The sequence below is a fragment of the Atheta coriaria genome, unplaced genomic scaffold (genome assembly GCF_025399875.1).
Source record: "Atheta coriaria isolate IRGN ID8LTWV9N9 unplaced genomic scaffold, Caltech_Dcor_3.1 hic_scaffold_4_pilon, whole genome shotgun sequence".
NCBI lineage: Eukaryota > Metazoa > Arthropoda > Insecta > Coleoptera > Staphylinidae > Dalotia > Dalotia coriaria.
The window spans coordinates 450,156-469,893 of NW_027045446.1; the positions used below are offsets into that span (position 1 = coordinate 450,156).

At 37.1% G+C, this 19,738-nt stretch overlaps 6 protein-coding genes and 1 non-coding gene across 11 annotated transcripts; 4 read left to right on the forward strand and 3 right to left on the reverse strand.

Moving 5' to 3' along the window:
- Positions 1 to 957: 957 nt before the first annotated feature.
- On the reverse strand, positions 958 to 3,558 carry LOC135790322 (polycystin-2-like protein 2). Its single transcript, XM_065300511.1, has 7 exons — positions 3,349 to 3,558; positions 3,184 to 3,297; positions 2,639 to 3,125; positions 2,123 to 2,576; positions 1,593 to 2,066; positions 1,324 to 1,535; positions 958 to 1,261 (listed from the first exon to the last, which is right to left on the reverse strand). Exons 1-7 carry the CDS (start codon positions 3,509 to 3,511, stop codon positions 1,018 to 1,020), a joined length of 2,148 nt encoding a protein of 715 aa, XP_065156583.1. The 5' UTR covers positions 3,512 to 3,558; the 3' UTR covers positions 958 to 1,017.
- On the reverse strand, positions 980 to 1,052 carry TRNAF-GAA (transfer RNA phenylalanine (anticodon GAA)). The gene has a single exon. It is a non-coding gene; the product is annotated as a tRNA-Phe (tRNA).
- A 57-nt stretch (positions 3,559 to 3,615) lies between the features above and the next one.
- On the forward strand, positions 3,616 to 5,054 carry LOC135790324 (geranylgeranyl transferase type-1 subunit beta-like). The gene is made up of 5 exons (XM_065300515.1): positions 3,616 to 3,836; positions 3,905 to 4,026; positions 4,089 to 4,232; positions 4,289 to 4,452; positions 4,512 to 5,054. The coding sequence occupies exons 1-5, from the start codon at positions 3,751 to 3,753 to the stop codon at positions 4,989 to 4,991; spliced, it is 996 nt and encodes a 331-aa protein (XP_065156587.1). The 5' UTR covers positions 3,616 to 3,750; the 3' UTR covers positions 4,992 to 5,054.
- A 216-nt stretch (positions 5,055 to 5,270) lies between these two features.
- Positions 5,271 to 10,626, forward strand: LOC135790325 (protein salivary glands marred-like). Of its 3 annotated transcripts, XM_065300518.1 has the most exons (5): positions 5,273 to 5,468; positions 8,722 to 8,932; positions 9,001 to 9,093; positions 9,393 to 9,547; positions 9,610 to 10,626. In XM_065300518.1, the coding sequence occupies exons 3-5, from the start codon at positions 9,081 to 9,083 to the stop codon at positions 10,021 to 10,023; spliced, it is 582 nt and encodes a 193-aa protein (XP_065156590.1). In that variant the 5' UTR covers positions 5,273 to 5,468; positions 8,722 to 8,932; positions 9,001 to 9,080; the 3' UTR covers positions 10,024 to 10,626. The 3 variants fall into 3 exon arrangements, with proteins under 3 accessions (XP_065156588.1, XP_065156590.1, XP_065156589.1); XM_065300516.1 differs by lacking the exon at positions 9,001 to 9,093 and having other exon boundaries at positions 5,271 to 5,468; XM_065300517.1 differs by lacking the exons at positions 5,273 to 5,468; positions 8,722 to 8,932; positions 9,001 to 9,093 and adding an exon at positions 9,267 to 9,332.
- A 16-nt stretch (positions 10,627 to 10,642) lies between these two features.
- Positions 10,643 to 12,069, forward strand: LOC135790323 (acetyl-CoA acetyltransferase, mitochondrial-like). 2 transcript variants are annotated; one of them, XM_065300513.1, is made up of 2 exons: positions 10,643 to 10,744; positions 10,807 to 12,069. In XM_065300513.1, the coding sequence occupies exon 2, from the start codon at positions 10,817 to 10,819 to the stop codon at positions 11,999 to 12,001; it is 1,185 nt and encodes a 394-aa protein (XP_065156585.1). In that variant the 5' UTR covers positions 10,643 to 10,744; positions 10,807 to 10,816; the 3' UTR covers positions 12,002 to 12,069. The 2 variants fall into 2 exon arrangements, with proteins under 2 accessions (XP_065156585.1, XP_065156586.1); XM_065300514.1 differs by having other exon boundaries at positions 10,727 to 10,753.
- Positions 12,070 to 12,611: 542 nt separating this feature from the next.
- LOC135790376 (ATP-dependent Clp protease ATP-binding subunit clpX-like, mitochondrial) lies at positions 12,612 to 16,292 on the forward strand. Of its 2 annotated transcripts, none has more exons than XM_065300580.1 (7): positions 12,612 to 13,306; positions 13,859 to 14,298; positions 14,364 to 14,490; positions 14,672 to 15,267; positions 15,332 to 15,496; positions 15,558 to 15,779; positions 16,063 to 16,292. In XM_065300580.1, exons 1-7 carry the CDS (start codon positions 13,228 to 13,230, stop codon positions 16,225 to 16,227), a joined length of 1,794 nt encoding a protein of 597 aa, XP_065156652.1. In that variant the 5' UTR covers positions 12,612 to 13,227; the 3' UTR covers positions 16,228 to 16,292. The 2 variants fall into 2 exon arrangements, with proteins under 2 accessions (XP_065156652.1, XP_065156653.1); XM_065300581.1 differs by having other exon boundaries at positions 14,690 to 15,267.
- A 58-nt stretch (positions 16,293 to 16,350) lies between these two features.
- On the reverse strand, positions 16,351 to 18,147 carry LOC135790377 (ubiquitin-like protein 7). The gene is made up of 3 exons (XM_065300582.1): positions 17,920 to 18,147; positions 17,666 to 17,859; positions 16,351 to 17,279 (listed from the first exon to the last, which is right to left on the reverse strand). The coding sequence occupies exons 1-3, from the start codon at positions 18,116 to 18,118 to the stop codon at positions 16,512 to 16,514; spliced, it is 1,161 nt and encodes a 386-aa protein (XP_065156654.1). The 5' UTR covers positions 18,119 to 18,147; the 3' UTR covers positions 16,351 to 16,511.
- Between the last annotated feature and the right edge of the window lie 1,591 nt (positions 18,148 to 19,738).

Below are 19,738 nucleotides of genomic sequence, written 5' to 3' on the forward strand. Positions count from 1 at the left end.
GTCTAGAAGAACTCTCTAGCTTTAACATGGCGGTAAGAATTTTAGGGCACTTCTAAAAGGGTAAGAGGGCTGAAAAAATACGTATCGTGTAGAGAAACTATCAAACTTTAATATGGCGGTAAGAAACTCTAAAAAGTCAATTAGTTCACAAGATACAGGGTGTTTTCCACACCACGTTTTAAAATTCTCTTAAAAATGCCCATTTTTAAAGGGCATTTTAGGGCACTTCCAAAAGGGATAGAGAGTTGGGTGAGTATGCATCGTGTAGAGAGACTCTTGATCTTTAATATGGCGGTGAGAAACCCCAAGAAAGTTAATTAGTTCACGAGATACAGGGTGTTTTCCACACCATGTTTTTAATTTTTTGAAAATGCCAATTTTGAAGGGCATTTTAGGGCACTTCCGAAAGGGATAGAAAGTTGGTGGGTATGCATCGTGTAGAGTAACTCTTGATCTTTAATATGGCGGTAAGAAACTCTAAAAAAAGTCAATTAGTTCACGAGATACAGGGTGTTTTCCACACCACGTTTTAAAATTTTCTTAGAAATGCCAATTTTGAAGAGCATTTCGGGGCACTTCCGGAAGGGATAGGAAGTTGGGTGAGTATGCATCGTGTAGAGAGACTCTTAATCTTTAATATGGCGATGAGAAACTCTAAGAAAGTCAATTAGTTCATGAGATACAGGGTGTTTTCCACACCATGTTTTCAATTTTTGAAAAATGCTAATGTTTAAAGGGCATTCTAGGGCACTTCCAAAAGGGATAAAATGTTGGGTGAGTATGCATCGTGTAGAGAAACTCTCGAGCTTTATCAGGGCGGTGAGAAACTCAAAAAGTCAATTAGTTCATGATACAGGGTGTTTTTCCAGGGCGGTGAGAAACTCCAAAAAAGTCAATTAGTTCATGAGATACAGGGGGTTTTTCAGCAAACCAAAACGTAATTCTCAGGCAGTGCGTTAAATTTATAGCAAAAACAATGTGCCGAAACCAGGGATCGAACCAGGGACCTTTAGATCTTCAGTCTAACGCTCTCCCAACTGAGCTATTTCGGCTTATCAACAATATTTGTTGCTGTTGTACTTCACAAAACATTGTTTTCAAACAAACAAGAAATTTAAGTAATATGTACATACGCTCAGGTTGTGCTTTCCCTTCCAACAAATCAATCAACTTCTGCTTATCAAATTGTTGAATCTCCGCAGATGGATCAATATTATATCGTGCTAGAAACATCTCAATTTCCAAATCAGCAAAACCAATTCTAAAATACAACATTTTCTATCAAAATCAAGCTAATTATTTCTGAGTGTCGCTTTGTTCAACCGTTTTAACGCGCCCTTGATCTCAGACGTAGTCATCTCAAACTCATTACGTTGAAATTCTTCAAACTTAACATATTTCCCAAGGCCTAGCTTGATCAAAACATTGTAATAACCACGCTTTACAAACCCAGACATTCGCATCTCTTCCGGTGCGATTGCCAACTCAGTCTTCACATCGACATAAGTATCATTAATAATCGCCAGAAACATGTTCTACAATTAAATTTGAAAGAAAAAATCTTTCAACTTACTGCAACATGTATGACATACCAATAACACAAAGAATACCAAAAATATAAACATCAAAAAGAAGATGGGCGCAATCACACGATTTGCCTTCTCGATATCAGTGTAATCAAAGTCGCCCAAAATCGTGCGCAACAATGTAAACATCGCCAGATAGAAAGTACTAAACGTTTCCACCTCCGTACCAAAGATTAAATACCCCAAGATGGCGAACGCAATAAAAATAATAAAAAACATCATACCAAAACCAATCATATCCTTACGACATTGCGACAGAGTCCTGTTAAGTTGCGCCATACTCTTGTTGAAGTTCAAGTACTTAAATATCTTCATGTAAATAAAGAACAACATCGATGACAACAACAATCTGTAGAAGAACATTCTCTGCATAAGCACTTGCATGTTAGCGTGAACCTCTGGCCTATCAATCAGAGTCAATAATCTTTTATGTATGGATATTTCTGAATAGATTCGAAGTCCAATTGCAGCATAACCAAACTAAAAATAAAACTGTAATATTAAAATATTTGCTTAATTTGTAAGCGTATTTATACAGAGATAATAATGAAATCAATCCACGTCCAAAACATGAGGAGATACTTCCATTTGAAGTACACAAACTCTCTAATTTCTTCTATAGTGTAGTAAATCAGAAACATTATGCAAATAATTTCGCAAGCAAGAATGAAATAATCGTATTTGGTTTGATGACGTAGCAGGGAACACATATGCGCGCTGGGCATTGTCACCACACCGCCGGTTCGGGGAAACTCAAAAACCAAACGAAATTGCAGAAAAAGATTCAGATTAGTGTTATACATAGTCCAATCGAGAAAAATCGCCCTTGTCCCGCGAGTAACCCACAGATTATTCTTGAGATCTTCAATAATCGCCTTGGTTTCATTCTTGTACAAACTTAAATCTTTGTAGTAACCTCCACCGTGGTACCAGGCAAACTTACCAAAGTGTCTGGAGTCTTGCAGTTCAGATTCGCTAGTATATCTCCATCTGTAAAAACATTACTTAATTATTATTAGTATAATTATTAGTTAATATTTATTGATCTGTACGCCGAGTCGGATCCAGGACCAAACGTAGCTGTATCTTCATTTTTCCAATTAAACTTCCCGAAACAGTTGAGGAAAACCTTCTTAAAATAGCTGTGAATCATGCAAGAATCTCCACGGACTTTTAATTGTCTTAATCTTGGCACACCGATCAATTTGTTTTCGTAAAAAACATAACGTTCGTTGATATTAGCAGGAGCTATGTTATGCACAGGATAATACCAATAGTCCCAGTAGAAACTGTTCTCGAAGAAGTCATCTAGAAAAGTCCAAAATTGTGAAGGGGTATTAATATCATAGAAACCATTATTCTGCAGCATCTCATTCTCCATTAGCTTGAATAAATTATGGGCTTCCGGTTCGATAGCACCCAAACTAGCAATTGTCATTAGAATCAAAAATATGATGAAGAATAATGTGTCGCGTAATGTTGTGAGTAAAATATATTCACGACCCATTATTTCAGCAATTTCACGTGTTACCCATGTTTCTGAAAATAAAATAATAGAAAAATTAATTGTTTAAATATTAATTGTAAGTTAGGCTACGTTTTCCGTATTTTTTCTTAATGCGTTGTATCTTTGTGTTCATTTTTATCTTCTCCATTTCTTCTTCCTGCGATTCGATATTAATAATATCGCTTTGTTCTTTGAAACTTTGTTCTGAAAAGTATTTTATGTAATAATTAGTGTTTCAAAACATAAAATTAATACGTGGTTGATCTCCATCTCCATCTCCATCATCTTGTAAAACTGGCGAAGGTTCTGTTTGCTCCAAAACCTTTTTATTTTTCTTTATTTTAATGAGTTTTAGTTTTTTTCTAAGACTCAAACGAGGACTTTTTGGTTCTTTATCAATATTTTCTTCAACATCCATAGTTAATTCTATAATAAATTAAAAAGAAACATTTTCAAAGCTTTACGGAGCTTTTTGAATTCAAAATCGGTAACATGTTGAATGTTGGCGCTTGCGCATTTTGTTCATAACTAAAGTTTAGGTTACCTTGTACCTCTCCCGTTTTATTATAAATATAATTCTTAATATGCTCATTATTTAACTTTTTTACTTTTATCATAACGTATTTTTTATCAACCCGTAACTAAATTAAGTTTACAATGATTTTATTCAAGCCAAAGTTACACATACAGCATATCAATGCCATTCTGAAGCACCAACTCCCAAAATCAGTGGATGCAAGCAGGTAAAACTCAAACAAAATGCCTCAAAACATCAAAATAACCATTGTAACTATAAATATTTCAATTCTAGAGTCACTCTGGCTTATTTTGCATTATCTGGTCTGGATATCCTGGACAAATTGGATGTGATACAAGAGAATGTTGAAGGATACATCAACTGGGTTTATCATTTGCTATGTCTGCAAAATGATGGTATTTATAGCAAGAAATTGAATGTCTATTAGTATTTTAACATCTTTGATGTTGATTTTTAGCTGCTGGCTTCCAAAACTTTGCCACATTCAACAACATAGAGTATTATTGCTCAGGTCACATTGCAGCAACATATTCTGCTCTCAATATATTGCTTATTCTAGGTGATGACCTCAGCCGAGTCAATAAAGATAGTATTATAAAGTGTAAGTAAACCAGTTTTTAATTACACATGTTTCACCTGCAACATTTTTGTCCACAGCATTAAAATTATTGCAATTAGAAGATGGAAGTTTTATGGGTTCTGGAAGTGGTTCAGAAAATGATATGAGGTTTGTCTACTGTGCAGCCAGTATATCATATATCCTAGATGATTGGTCAGGCATCAATGTTGATAAAGTTGTTGATTTTATTTTAAAGAGTGTTGTAAGTTAATTTTAATCCTGTATTGCTATATTTGTTAATTTTCGCAATTTGAAACCTAGTCATATGATGGTGGAATTGGCCAAGGCCCAAATTTGGAATCCCATGGCGGATCAACGTACTGCGCAATAGCCACACTAGCCCTAACGAACAAACTGCACAAGTTATCATCGTCACAAACGCACAATTTAATCGCATGGTTGCTACGCTTGCAAGAAACAGGATTCAAAGGCCGCCCGAATAAAGAAAACGACACATGTTACACCTTTTGGGTGGGCGCCACCTTAAAACTCCTCGAGAGCTATGATCTAGTAAACAAAAAACTCCTAAAGAATTTTGTTCTATCCTCACAGGACTTCCGCGTTGGCGGATTTAGCAAATGGCCCTCTTACGAGCCTGATATCCTGCATACCTACTTCAGTCTCGCAGGATTATCGCTAATGAAGATGGAAAAACTAAACGAAATCGTACCAAGTCTGAATATGACTCAACGCGCCGTCGGACACCTCATGGACTTGCACAAAAAATGGCGAGGGACGTAAATTATGTAAACGCATTGTACACGTTGAAAATTCACAAGAAAATAAATACTATATTAACATGTTTTTTGATCGTATGTTTTTCCTGCGGTTAATTTATGAGGGTCTCGCTGTGTTTTGTATTTTTTTATTCAGTGTTGAACACTGAACAGAAACAGAAGCGAAACAAGTAAAAGTAGAATAGGAGTAGAAGTAGCAGCGCAGTGTGTGCGCAGTGCGCGGCTACCGCAAAAATTGGGAGTGGAAACGCTTCGATTCGGGCACCGAAGGACCGGATTCAACAGTTGAAGTTCAGGCGAGCGCGAGCGCGTACCGAGGGGAAGAGGAAAACACTTCGATCGCGTGTTGAAACATTTTCGCGAATCGTCATTAGTAAATTTATGACTAATGATGATAAAGTGATTCATTAAACACTAAACATTTGGATTATCAACGTATATTACGCAGTGTATAAAACTATTAAACAATATATGGTAAAAGGTAAGATAATTTTGTTATTATTGCATTGCCAATGCGTTTTTGTTGTGTTTGGGGATTCGATAATATGCGTAATCGTATGTAATCAAAACCAACATGTCGCTTCAGCAAAAAAATCGGCTGCATGTTAGCTTATGCAAATAAATCGACGAAGCGTGGAGTAAATTGTTATTCAAGTGCCACCGTCTGCCGTAAATAAATACACTTGGGATTGTGGTTTGCGGAATGGTATATAACTTCGTATGTGTTTAATTATAAAGAGAAAATAGAAAAAAATACAGAAAACCGATCGAAAATGCGGGTAAAATCTAAAAATTCAATCGATAAACATTTTTATTTAATTTTTTAGGTTTTAATAATTATACCTCATTGATATTCCATTCAAATGACCAATTTAATATTCCGAAAGCTCCAAAAATGTTAATTGCTATCGATATGAATGTTAATCAAAATAACGGACTTCCAAACCGAAAAATAAAAACAGGAAGTTTACTGCGAGAATAAATTGATGCTAGTAAGGGCACGCGACCGTTAAACACGTATCATTGTTCTTCCAAAGACATTGAGGAAGCGCGCGAAGAAATAAAATTGCGTTTGAAGCACACCTGGCACCCTTGACACCCGATACGTATGTGTAAGCATGTGTAGAATTTGTACAAAGGCCGTATTTAGTCGACAGCTGCAAAGTTCTTTGCCGCACGCCATCTTGAGCGGAAGAACAAGCTCAAGAATAAGCTCAAAGTGTGCGGACGTTAGAAAGGGGGCAGCCAGCTGGAAAGCCATACAAAAATAACGATCTTTCTGCGATGAAACGAGAATGAAATGAAAATTAAACACAAACGAGCTAAAATTCAAATTAACATTCAAATTTTCAGCGAGATTATTCATTGCATAAATGAAGTTACGAGTATAATTTTAAATGGAATTTCCGTTGAAGGAAACAAGAGCGATAAGAATGGTTGCTGACGAATTATCCGAAATACACAAATAGAAACAGTCACACATACAAACAAAAGATAATGAAATGTAAATACACAAATAATTGTGGTCAAAGTTTGAGTCCACATAATAATCAACCATTATCTGGTTGAAAAAAGAAGTAAAAATAAAACGTGTTGTTTTTGCAAGTCTGCATTCTCACTGAGAAACTGAGAAATTGAGATTTATACCAAAGTGTAGTTTCAAAGCTCTAAAGCTTCACTGCTTCGATGGTCCTTGACCCGCAATAAATTTCAATTAACTGCACGGCTTTCCCTCTGAATAAATGAAGATGAACTACTAAACATACTCGCTACAAAGTAGAGCTTTCAAGCTTGATGTTTGTTCGCCAGCGATCAATTTGAATAGTTTTCTTGTTACAAAACATTTTCCATGACGAATTGTATGCGTATTGTTTTCTATTTTCAATTTTCATCTGATTACACATCATACTGACTCATAGTTATGGCTGTGAGTCTACTTGCGCATGGATTGTTTGAAAACACTCATTGTAATTTGTAAATTCGTGCGGTTGATGTCGACAGTATTCCGACTCGTAACGGTATCGCGTGCCTGTACTTTCGACCTTGCGTTCCTATCAAGGACGCCTTTTTTATTGGATTAACTTATAACTTAACTCATGCGTTGACTTTCCTTAACATTTACATACAACTATTAGTTTATTCATTAAAAACTTTCTTTGGTAATCTAAAAAATTAGAAAAAAATTAAATTAATTATTGTTAATTTATTCTGATGGGTGTTACGTAAGCAACTCCCACATTGTAACAGTAACAACAACAATAGAGTTGGAGTTGATCTAGTCGAGAAGCACTAAGCAGGATAGGATGACAGTGTAATTTATTTGCAAGCGCCAAGCCTGATAATTACAACGAAACTATGTCAGCCGTATTAAATTCCCTAAAGCTAACTGCAAACCAGTAAGATAATACACTGTTTATTCATTATTGCGAAAACTTGAGAATATAAACATCGAGCGAAATTGCAAACGATAAGCATTCAGGTGAAAATAGAGCTTTTTGAAGTAGCAGAGACGATAAAAACGTTTTATGTATTTCCAAAGTGGCACTTAAAAAGCGATACTCATCTACCGCAACTACAAATTGTCGCAAGACGACTGCGAATACAAATAGCGTCGAGGGTGGACTTGAAACTTTCCGTTTGCACGGTTCGCAAGGATAATGAGTCCTTGGGAAGAGCAAACTTTGAAGGCTACTAAAGGAAAGTTTTCACCACGTAGAAGCAAAATTATTATCAAAATGTATAATTTCCGCTCTGTTTGGCGCTATTTTAGATTTTTAATTTTATTTTCAACGAGTGTGTTTTCAAGCGCATCACCACGATTCAATGCCTCTGAAGAATGTGAAATGAAGAAGAGTCTTGTCTAAAAAATTAAAATTCGAACAAAACATTAATTAACTCACATATGCAGCGTGAGAGGTGACCCAAAAACCATTCAAAACAACCAACTAGGTTAATAAAAGTACTGCAATGCAAAAATGACGTCAGTTTTATAAAATGCGGCGTAATTTCATCAGTGCATTCATTTGTCCTCACAAACAAACAGAAATATTATGACTTCTAGAGTTCTAACTCAGAAACAAAGAGAAAAACACAATAAAAACTAAAATATTCAGGCCAAGTACGCTGTACATCAAACTATGCACGTAGTTTTTTCCGTGCAAAGTTTCCTGAACTTTGTGTAAAACTTGACTTCGTTTTTTTTTCGGTGAGGCAGCCGAGGACGAGCCGTAACAATGTTTATGACGGTCGACGGTTTCACGGGTGGTTGTTATCGCTAGGGGCGGCGACGGTAGAGGCGGTAGCGAACGGCAGGTATCGATTCGCGGCGGCCCCGAGCTCACAATGTCATTTCCCATGTACTTACAACCCTCTTACAAAAACCTGCCGCACATCACGGCCGTAATAAGTGTCATATGCTGCTAAATCATGACGTCATTATACCTGATATCTGAATATTTTAATGTACCAACCGGAGATAATTTGTAATTCAACAAATTGACGTCAATATCATATCGACTTGACTAATGAATAACTAATAAATAACTAATAAAGCAATCACAACTCAAAAAATATAGTAATAGTAATGTATGGTTGATTCTACAACCAACTATACACATTACTACCTTAACCTATTTTTCAATACATTATTTCACGTAAACAATGAGTAAATGTACTTGAACCTTGTTTATAATACAATCACGAGTATGTCTTACAACTTCACATCATTGTTTCAGAGTCTCAATAACTGTTTTCCAACGTGAGCGGAAAACACGTGCAGAAAATGCACGCATGTCTCTAGAGACAGCTATATAAGAAAGCTGGTGATTACACCTTACGTATTCCTTCCGAGAACTTTGTTGGATAAGCACAAGATGAGTACTATCGTCGAATTGGAAAGTTGGGTGATTTATCAGTGCATCGTCAACGAGTGCAACTCATGTCTATGTAAGTTTTATTATCTGCATTTCTTATCGCATTATTAGTTTATGTTTTAATTATTATTTTACACACAGGATTTTCCTCCCCGTATAAAGTGCATTGTTTTATTTACACTTTTGATTTGATTTGATTCCCTATCAATTATCATATTGGAATGTTGGATCCAGGTATGTTTTATTTTCATTTTTTTTATTTATTTTAAAGGTGTCACCGTCACCCACTTCCAACAAACATGCAATAATCACTTTACTGTACTGTGAAGTTTCTTATCTTATCATGAAAATGCTTCAAATGTGCACATTTTACACATAAAACATTCATTTTCAACTGTGTAGTTGAATATTACTTATGTTACCTACGTTTCTTTTGTGTAAGATGGCTGACAATAAACAAAAAACAGAAACAAGTTGTAATTGATAAATATTTAACGTTTTTGTTTATATATTTCGTGTTTTTTTTTGTATAGTTATGAGTGAGAACGCGTTCAAGGCGCGCGACATCGGCCTGCGCGCCCAGAAGAAGATCTTGTCACGAATGGCTACCAAGAATGTGGCCAAGGCCTTTATAGACGACAACACCTCTTCACTTTTGGATAATTTATACCGGCTTGCAAAACAATATGTAAGTAATACAATACTCCAATTTTTTTCCGCAAAATTTAATTTCTCTACGAAATTTTCTAGTCAAATAATAAAAAAGAAGCCGAAAAAATAGTCAAGAATATAATCAAAGTAGTCATCAAGCTGGCAGTAACCCAGCGCAACGACCTCTTCAGTAAAGAAGAACAACGTCAAGCCGAACAGTTCAAAAACAAGTTCCGAAAGGCCGGAATGAGTATCGTCAGCTTCTACGAGGTGGATCACAGCTACGATCGCAACTTTCTGCTCACAGCACTGCAAGAGTCACACGCTTGTCTTATTTCCGTCGTGTCGAAACACCTCACCGAGAAATCGCTCATGCGTATCGATAGCGTTTTCCAATTTTTCGCAAATGAAAAATTCTTAGACACTGTCTTTGCACCCGAGTCAGAATACCGCGAAGTTCTTGGACGATTAGTCGAAGATTTAAACAAAGCCATAGATCGAGGAGATTTATAAAGATAAACGCAGATATTTTTAGTGTTTAGAGAAGTGAGTGTCAAAAAGAGTCAAAAAATGTACTTAATTTCGTACATATCGCTATGAAACATATGGAAAATTATTTATTCTTCAACCAAATTGATGCCTTGACGAAAAAATCAACATTCGAGGAATACGTAGTCAAATGTTTAGTCACTAAAACATAGATCTGATCTATCATAGAAGTAGTCTATGTAAATTGTAAATAATTGTATTGTTAGCGTTAAGAAATGCAATTGCAAACCAACCGAATTGTACTCGTTAGATGTAAATGCCACTACACAGGGTTTCTAACTTTTGTATAACAAATATTGGACGACAATAAGTCTATAACTCTAGAAATACCATCGACTTGTCCACATCTCGAATGAATTTCCATGTGGAAAGCAATAAAAAATCGGTTCAATAATTGTTTACATGTCTACACTCACACTTTTGCATATCATTTAAGTGAATATTAAATAATACACGTATTGGGCACAAAATATTATTCTAAGAGTCAAGCAGAAAAGAAAAAACGTTAATTTCAATTGTAACTATTAAACTTTTTGTTATCAACTGATTAAATGTAATTTACTTCTATTTTCGAGTCGTTTAACTTGTTTAAAATGATTTATAATGATGATAATAAGATAATTGTGTTATATAACAGTGTCCTTGTTGGGTTTTAACTCTCAGTTCTCAAAAAGTTACCAAATAGGTAAGTAAAGTAAGATTTTTATGTTTTTTTCAAAGAAAATTATTAAACTTTCTTCATTTTAGAACCAAAAATATGTCTCTGAAGGAAGTTGTGATTGTAAGTGCTGTAAGAACACCCATAGGATCATTCCAAGGTAGTTTATCACCATTATCAGCCCCCGAATTGGCTAGCATAGCAATAAAATCAGCTATAAAACATTGTAACATCCCCAAAGATGAAATTAAAGAAGTTATTATGGGTCAGGTATGTCAAGCTAACTCAGGGCAAGCTCCAGCACGTCAAGCAGCAATTTTTGCTGGTCTAGTTGATAGTACAATCTGTACTACCATTAATAAAGTATGCGCTACTGGTGTAAAGGCTGTTAATTTAGCTGTGCAGACAATAGAAACCAACGCGCAGGATGTTTGCCTCGCTGGAGGCATGGAATCTATGTCCAACATACCTTATTACTTGAAAAGAGGACCTACTCCTTATGGTGGTGTGTCTCTTGTAGATGGAATCATCTTCGATGGACTTACAGATGTTTATAATCAAATACACATGGGGAATTGCGCGGAAAATGTAGCAAAAAAGCTCGGCATCACCCGTGAGATGCAAGATGAACACGCGATTAACAGCTATAAACGTGCGCAAGATGCTTACCAAAAGAAACTCTTTGATAAAGAGTTAGTAGAAGTGCAAGTACCCGATGTTAATAATAAAAAAGGCGCTGATGTGTTGATCACTGAAGATGAAGAGTATAAAAAGGTTGATTTTGATAAGCTGGTGAAACTCCCAACTGTGTTCCAACAAGATGGCGGAACTGTTACTGCTGCAAATGCGTCTACGTTGAATGATGGTGCAGCTGTGTTGATACTTACAAGTCGTGAAGCAGCGAATCGCCTTGGTTTGATACCTCTGGCCAAGGTGATTGGATATACTGATGCTGCGATTGCTCCGATTCACTTCCCAATGGCTCCAGCGAAGAGTATCGCCGCCTTGTTGAATAAAACAGGTGTTGATAAAGAATCCGTCGCAATGTGGGAGATAAATGAGGCGTTCAGTGTCGTACCGCTGGCGAATCGTAAACTTTTAAACCTAGATGCTGCTAAAGTTAATATTCACGGTGGTGCGGTTAGTCTAGGACATCCGCTGGGGATGTCGGGAGCAAGGATTATTGTACATTTGGTTCACAATTTGAAACGAGGTGAAATTGGCGTTGCGTCGAGTTGTAATGGCGGCGGTGGCGCGTCTTCCATCATGATTGAAAAAGTTTAATTTTAAGATAACTTTTGTAATCTCGAAGTCTCCGTAGTGAATTATATGTCATTTTGAAGAAGAAATAATTGTCTATCTACTGATATCACTTACCAGGGTTATTTCGTGGATTTCTTGAAGAAAATTCAATTTTAGTGCGGAGCGAGAATCGGCGTGACGGTTTGTGAAAAAAGACGCTTGTTCTACATAGGCAACCACATGTACAGCTAAGTATGAATATTAATATAGCACTGTAACCTGTTTGTTGTTTGCATGACAACATGAATTTGAATAAATAAATGCTTACTAATGCATGCCAAACTCACTGAAACTCATAATTGTTTTTTTGGCTCGATTTACAAAACATTTACGTCGTATCTCAACGCGTGATTTCATAAACTGCGCAGTGCGGTACCAACTTAAATTTTATGTCAAATATTCTTTAAATAATATTAATATCAATGTATGAGATAGTTTAATTAATATTATTATTAATTATTGGTAATATTTAAGTTATTTAATAGGGTTTAAACATAAAAATAACAAAAATATTCGTATTTATGTTTGAAAATTTATTCACGACATTTCCCGATGATGCCCGCTCGTGTTCTGTCAAAATAAAAAATCGTATTTTCCATGCTGTCAAAGTCGCGGTCGTTGATAACGATAATAAGTAAACATCGCCACACGACGATAATGGCGCACTGATGAGATCGATCAGTAATTAGCAAATTTACCAAAATTCTTCGTACTACATAATTAAATTCGCGCGCGCGCGGTTAGTTTAATAACGCAGCGCGTAACAAAGTCGTGAAGTCACAAAGTCACACTTCTACGCATACACAGTGTACACGAAATTAAAAAAATATATACACACACTATAAAAATACGATCTGTGATAAGGATAACAAAGAGACGGCAACTTGGATGTGTTAGCGGCGAGTGTCCAGTGTGTTAACACGTAAATAACCAGCGATTCGCACTGCTATCAACAGTTTTTGGGTGAAATAGTTTGGAAAGCGCAATTTCCAGACGACGAAAACAAGTCTTTGTTGATTGCGTCACACACGCGTTCGCGGAGAGTGGACTCGCGGGCCTTGAAATCGCAACAAACCCGACGAACGAATTTTTCATATTGCTGCTGCAGTTTACAACCTGCTGCCATCCTCATGTGTGCTGTGTGACTAGCAAACACAACAAGTCTTTATTTTTTATTTTTATTTTTGGTTAACAAGCACTTGTCGAGCATGTCGAGTGTCAGATGCAAGCTGGCCAGTGCTGGCAAATTGGCGATAGTGGTGCGGAATTCGAAAGTTACAACAAATCGTAAGTAAATTCACGAAATTGGTTAAAAACATAACCTAGGCGTGCTTTTTTGACATTTGTGACATTGGTCAAGGTCATGTTAGGGGCACTGGATTATAACCTTAAATTTAATCATTTTTAAAGAGTAAATGTGATAAAAATTAGGATAAAATGTAAAATTGACATGAATTGTAAGTAAATTTATAAAATTACTTATGTTTTTCATGAGGAAAGAGTTTAGGTTATGTTTTGGAACCCTTTTTGACAGTTTTCAAGGTCATTTAAGGGTACCATATGAAAACATTGATTTAAATCATTCAAAATGATGTTAAATGTGTGAATATAATAAAAATGAGGATAAAACCATATGGTCATGGCAATGCTCGAGGCATTCAAGGTCCCCGCGAATACCAAAAGAGTAAAAAATGAAATTAAGCAAAGGCAGTGACATTGACACGGTTATACCTACGCAATGCAAGTCCAAAAACAAATTTCAAGGGCAAACAAATACACTTGGCATCTTTTCAACTGCATAAATAAATAAAAACCTGAGTGTGTGACTTACCGTTGCAGGTTTTATTCCACTATTCACCTACACATCGGTGCCGAAGAGGCAGATAGCGACATGCCAGCAACTGCTGAAGTCAGCAGCGCCCGGCGGTGATAACACCACCGGCAATACCACACCGCCACCACCGCCGCCGAATCTCCCTGGCGGCGGCGGCAAAGATGCATCGGCAACTGGCGGCGCCGGCGGTGGCAAAAACAAAAACACTCTCTCCTGCCCGAAGTGCGGCGATCCCTGCACGCACGTCGAGACGTTCGTCAGCTCGACGCGCTTCGTCAAGTGCGAGAAGTGCCATCACTTCTTTGTCGTCCTCAGCGAGGTGGACAGCAAGAAGAAGGAAGGCGTTGATAACAAGACGGGGTTCTATCGCAAACCTCCGCCGCCACCGAAGAAGATCTTCGAGTATTTGAACAAGCATGTTGTTGGGCAGGAACATGCTAAAAAAGTATGAAAAATTTAATCATTTTCAGTGTTTACAAGTATTAATTGTTGATATTTTGTAATGTTTAGGTGTTATCCGTGGCTGTTTACAATCATTATAAACGAATCTATAATAACAGCCCCAATAATAGTCCAGGGGCTCGTCAAGACATGGCTGTGATGGAGCATGGACCTCATACAAGTTTTTCTCACCGAGGTAATAAGATTTTTATAGTTTAGTCTACATACAACCGCGAAAACTGTTCAAATTCGTTCGTTTTGGTTGAAAAACCGGTATTTCAAAACCATTTCCCTGTATTTTCATGCTTTGAGAAACTCTAAATCCAAAATTTACTGTTTTTCTATCTGTTAAATCCATTATCATTGCAAATATTCAGACCTACCACCTATGACAGGAATTGGAAGCCTTGGCTCGATGAATTTCAACATGGCCGCTGGTCAACAACAACCCACAGAGTCCCGCACCGGAGGTTCGGACATCCTGGACCGCACCACGCACGAATTAAAACTAGAAAAGTCCAATATCCTGCTACTAGGCCCAACTGGCTCCGGGAAAACCCTGCTGGCCCAAACAATAGCCCAATGCTTAGATGTTCCTTTCGCCATCTGCGATTGCACCACCCTCACACAAGCGGGTTACGTCGGTGAAGATATCGAGAGTGTAATCGGTAAACTTCTGCAAGATGCAGGATATAGTGTGGACCGGGCGCAAATCGGTATAGTTTTCTTGGATGAAGTCGATAAAATCGGCGCAGTGCCCGGTATACATCAATTGCGTGATGTTGGCGGTGAGGGTGTACAGCAAGGCATGTTGAAGATGTTGGAAGGTACGGTTGTAAATGTACCTGAGAGGAATTCACCGAGGAAGTTGAGAGGGGAAACGATACAGGTGGACACGACGAATATTTTATTCGTTGCTAGTGGGGCTTATAATGGGTTGGATCGGTTAATCGCGCGTAGAAATAATGAAAATGTAAGTTTAGATGTAAAATTTTTTGGGGAATATTAATTTTTTTACTTTTGGTTACCTTTGAAAGGTTTTTGGCTTCGGTGCGCAAGTTTCCGGCAATCAGGGACGTCGAGCAGCTTCTCAACAAGCGCAGAATCAGTCGGATTTGTCCGCTGAGGAGGAAAATCAAGAGCGCGACTTGTCGTTAAGGCAAGTTCAAGCTAGGGATCTCATTGATTTCGGTATGATTCCTGTAAGTAAATAATATATTAGAAAATTTGTGTAGAAATGTTAAAATTTATGTTTTTTGCTAGGAATTTGTTGGAAGATTCCCTGTTTTGGTACCCTTCCACAGTCTGGATAGGAAAATGTTGGTGCGGATACTCAGCGAGCCGAAAAACGCGTTAATCCCGCAATATCAACGACTTTTGGCGATGGATCAATGCGAATTGACATTCACACCGGAAGCGTTGAATGCCATCGCACATTTGGCAATGGAGAGGAAAACCGGTGCTAGAGGATTACGTGCTATTTTAGTAAGTCATTAAAATATAACTTTTTCTGCTTAGTTCTTAACAAAAACTTAAGTAATATTTACTTTAGCGCCATCTGGCGGTATATCAACTTCCAACACCTATTTAACACCCTTTGCGTTATAATATCCAATCAAAAATTGTTTTATATTCTTCTCAATCCTATTGAGAATATTTATACAAAATTTCATGATGATCCATTGAATAGTTTCCGCGTAAAAGCGTAACAAACAAACAAACACACTTAAAACCATAAAAATCACATACCCATGTAATTTTCTTGCAGGAATCATTACTCCTGGAACCCATGTTCGAAATCCCCGGCTCTGGCATAACCGAAGTCAACGTGAACGAGCCCTACGTGCGTGGTGAAACCGAAGGACCTCAATATGTGCGTCGCGCAGTCGAGCCCAGCGAAGACGAAGACCTGCAGACTTCTATTAGGATATAAACATACAAAAAACACACAAAGATTATGATACAAAATATTTAAACAATATATGATATTGGATACTATCCATGTATGCAGCCTAGAATCCGACATGTGCGATGTGTTAGAGAGAACTCGTTGCGCTTCTTGTGTGATTTTAATCGAGTAATCAAATTAGTTCCTTTATTTTTATCTCTTATCAATATACAATTGTTATATATAAATTAAACAGCTGCAATTGCACCGATTTATGAAAGAAGTTCTGTTCTGTTCGTTTGTGGAATGTGTGCAAGTTGTAACCGAAATTAAAAGTTCATATCGATATCGTTGCCGAAAACCATCTCGACTGCCGCTTGGACATCACCGGATGTCAATTGTAAAGCTCGGATGTTTTGTGTTTCATCCAGCAAGCCCATGTCGCGCATTTGTTGTAATTGTGGCTGGAGACGTGTGCGTAAACTCTCTAAACTTTCATCATCGACGATTGGATTACTTCTTGGTGTTGTATTACTGTTATTCGTATTGTTAACACTTGTAAAAGCTTGTTGTAACGCATTACCAAACATTTCATTCGTGATAATCGGTGGGGATGTATGATTAGCATTCGAAGCAGATGCCGAAGATGAATTTGTGTCTGTCGAGCTGAAATTTCTGGCGTTTGCAAGCGCTGCGGAGAGTTGTTCGGTGGTTATTGCAACGTATGAAGAATTTCGAGGTGCTGAGGCGGTTCCTTCGCGTGTTGTATCGTTGTTTGTTGTAGGTAGAGGGTTGTTATCCATGTCTTCATCGTCTGAGAGGGATTCGAGGGAGTATGCGTTGGCTGTGCTTGTGGAGGCTTGATTGGAAGTGGAGCTGGAGCTGGGGGTGATTGGGTTTTCACGCAGGTAGGTGGTGATTATCGGCAGGACTTCGGCGATTATTGGGTGGGAATCGAGGACTTTGCGCAGGACATCAGGGTCTGAAAAGAGAACTATCATTTCGGGGTCGTTGAGGAGGCCCAGGGCGGCTGTGTCGTCGTAGATGTCTGGCACAGCGGCGAGGAGCTTTGTGATTGCTTCTTTTCTTGGAAATTTCTAAACAAACATGCGTGATGCAAGATTTTACAAATATGATTTGTAAAATTCGATTGTATTTATCATAAAATGTAAAAAATCAATTATTATCGAGGATTTTTCATAAATAAATTAAATATTCGACGTTTTTCTCATAAAAAACTGAAAATTTCGATGTTTTTTTCATAAAAAATTAAATTTTTCATAGTTTTTCTTAATTTTTATCAAAACTACTTGTCCGATATGCTTCAAAATTTGCACAAATACTCATTATGTGTCTCTTCATAATATAAATAAATTTCAAGCAAAAATAATAACAATTATTCAGATTACAACAAAATAATCAACAAAATCACATTTTCATCAATTGCCACCAATAAAACTTAAAATATCACATTTATAAATACCTGTACAAAGTTTTTATGCCCATATTCTTCCATAGCACTAAGAAATCGCTGCATATCAGCATCTGATAAAGGTTTCGGCACCCTTAAAGGTTTAGGTTTGTCTTTTGTGAGAACATGAATGGTGCGACCGGATTTAAAGCTGTAGAATGCTAGGGTGTGTTGATCTTCTAATTCTGCTCCAGCATAGACCAAATCTATAATATAAATATTAAAAATATTTGTTTATTTCATATTTAAATAAGAAAAACACATACCTAAGTCTTGCACTGGTCGCTGAACAGTTTTGCTGGCTTGTTCTCTGAGTAAACTTATTTTTTCTTCGAGATCCACATCGACTTTCACACGGTTTTCTAACTTCTTATCAAGTCGTATTGCTAGGACAGCTGTAGCACTCATAATTAATCTTTTCTTCACTTGTTTAAGAAAGATGACTTTTCGTTTAGCTGATTTCATACAGGTTATGTTAGTGTTTTGGTTTTGATATTTTCTGCTGTCGAATGAGTTGCCTATAGTCAACACGCAAAATTCAAATATTTGTTTATAATTTTTACATTTTATCAATTTTGCAGTGATAAACACTGTATTGGAATGTTGTTTACGTTTTTTTAAGTACAAATGTACTAGTGAGTGTTGGCGAAATACAATTTGATAGCAATTTAAGTTTGTAAAAGTTTTTATAATAAAAAGAACGAAAGAATAAAGTACTTCTTTAACTGCAAAGTGGGAGAAAAGAAACGTTACAAGCGTCGGGAATAGATAAAGCGTTGAAAAATAAATAAATGACTTTCGGTCGCGGCGTTTGCGGGGCGTAGAATTTTGTAAATGACCTCCATTTCGTCGCCGTCGCCGCGAACTCCAATATTAATATGTCACACACTTGCGCCATTTTGCAAAAATAAGAACTGTGATGACATATTGTCGCAGTAGAAAGGGTACCTTAGCATCCCAGATTCCAGCATCCAGGATATCCAGGCACGCGACGGGTCGTTAGCTACGTGACTTTCATTTCTCAAACTAAATGAACGTTTTATTATTTCAAATCGTGATGAATTCGCTTTTCGTGCATAGATGGCGCACCACTACGTCACAAACGTCACATCCGGTTAAACCTAACCTAAAACCACTGCTATTTAAATGTAACAAGCGTAGAAAAACTGAAATAATTGCCTTTTGTTTGTGGAAATTAAAGAATAAAATCATGCGCGCTCGGAATATGAAGTTGAATAGTTGTAAAATATGCAAATTGCATTATTCTCAGCGACGTGTATCATTCCGAGCAATTAAAATCTCAACGCGCGCGTAAAAAATGCTCGTTTTATATTACATACAGTACAAAAATAAAAACGAACTTAATAGGATCTAAAAATTAATGTTTGAAATCACATTCGCTCAGTTTTGACCCGCGTCGCCATCTTGTTTTTATGTGCTCAACGGGAAAATTACGTAACACAATAAAACTAATAAGAAAAACGTCGCACGCTATAAATCACGCATGCGGGGCATAATTTTCTTGTTAAATCTCGTTTACGTGTGTTAATATTTTCCGTGCTGTCGGACATTAGCGCGCGCTGGCCGGCTACATAAATAAAAATTGTTTCCGTATTAAGCACGCGCATATGCTGCAACAATAACAACTATCAGCAGCGCGACAAAAACAAATATGGCGTTAATGGTCCCCGCGCGCCATTTTGACACGCACCATTAAAAAAATGTGTGTTTTAAGGTTATATACTGTATTCTAACCTCCACGCCCGGTAATAATAATAAAAAAAGACGAGAATGTTGATTCTTAAAAATCAATTTCGATTTGAATCGTACCTTTTCGCGTGTAAATGCTTAACTTTTCCATTCGAAGCCCACAAGCGCATAAAAATAACACGAACTTTTCCAAGTCATAACACGGGTGGGCCATCATTACGCCGACGACATTTTTGAACCCAATTCTCACAATCCAACACCTAGCCGTTTTGGGAGAATAACATAAAAAGTCGATAGGAACATACCAAATTGATTTCTAGGTTGGAATAGTTCAAAATTGAGGTTACGTAGTTCGTTTGAATTTCTCGCGTGTGT

Excerpts from the sequence above, each read along its gene's own strand:
- LOC135790377 (XM_065300582.1), bottom strand. The coding sequence starts at position 18,118 with ATGAAATCAGCTAAACGAAAAGTCATCTTTCTTAAACAAGTGAAGAAA. Across the intron at positions 17,860-17,919 it reads GCGACCAGTGCAAGACTTAG|ATTTGGTCTATGCTGGAGCA; the intron begins GTATGTGTTTTT and ends TTTATATTATAG. Across the intron at positions 17,280-17,665 it reads GGCATAAAAACTTTGTACAG|AAATTTCCAAGAAAAGAAGC; the intron begins GTATTTATAAAT and ends ATGTTTGTTTAG.
- LOC135790324 (XM_065300515.1), top strand. The coding sequence starts at position 3,751 with ATGATTTTATTCAAGCCAAAGTTACACATACAGCATATCAATGCCATT. Across the intron at positions 3,837-3,904 it reads AAATCAGTGGATGCAAGCAG|AGTCACTCTGGCTTATTTTG; the intron begins GTAAAACTCAAA and ends TTTCAATTCTAG. Across the intron at positions 4,027-4,088 it reads GCTATGTCTGCAAAATGATG|CTGCTGGCTTCCAAAACTTT; the intron begins GTATTTATAGCA and ends GTTGATTTTTAG.
- LOC135790323 (XM_065300513.1), top strand. The coding sequence starts at position 10,817 with ATGTCTCTGAAGGAAGTTGTGATTGTAAGTGCTGTAAGAACACCCATA.
- LOC135790325 (XM_065300516.1), top strand. The coding sequence starts at position 8,860 with ATGAGTACTATCGTCGAATTGGAAAGTTGGGTGATTTATCAGTGCATC. Across the intron at positions 8,933-9,392 it reads CGAGTGCAACTCATGTCTAT|TTATGAGTGAGAACGCGTTC; the intron begins GTAAGTTTTATT and ends TTTTTTGTATAG. Across the intron at positions 9,548-9,609 it reads ACCGGCTTGCAAAACAATAT|TCAAATAATAAAAAAGAAGC; the intron begins GTAAGTAATACA and ends GAAATTTTCTAG.
- LOC135790376 (XM_065300580.1), top strand. The coding sequence starts at position 13,228 with ATGTCGAGTGTCAGATGCAAGCTGGCCAGTGCTGGCAAATTGGCGATA. Across the intron at positions 13,307-13,858 it reads TTCGAAAGTTACAACAAATC|GTTTTATTCCACTATTCACC; the intron begins GTAAGTAAATTC and ends TTACCGTTGCAG. Across the intron at positions 15,497-15,557 it reads TTGATTTCGGTATGATTCCT|GAATTTGTTGGAAGATTCCC; the intron begins GTAAGTAAATAA and ends GTTTTTTGCTAG.
- LOC135790322 (XM_065300511.1), bottom strand. The coding sequence starts at position 3,511 with ATGGATGTTGAAGAAAATATTGATAAAGAACCAAAAAGTCCTCGTTTG. Across the intron at positions 3,126-3,183 it reads TAAGAAAAAATACGGAAAAC|AAACATGGGTAACACGTGAA; the intron begins GTAGCCTAACTT and ends TTTTATTTTCAG. Across the intron at positions 2,577-2,638 it reads GGTCCTGGATCCGACTCGGC|ATGGAGATATACTAGCGAAT; the intron begins GTACAGATCAAT and ends ATGTTTTTACAG.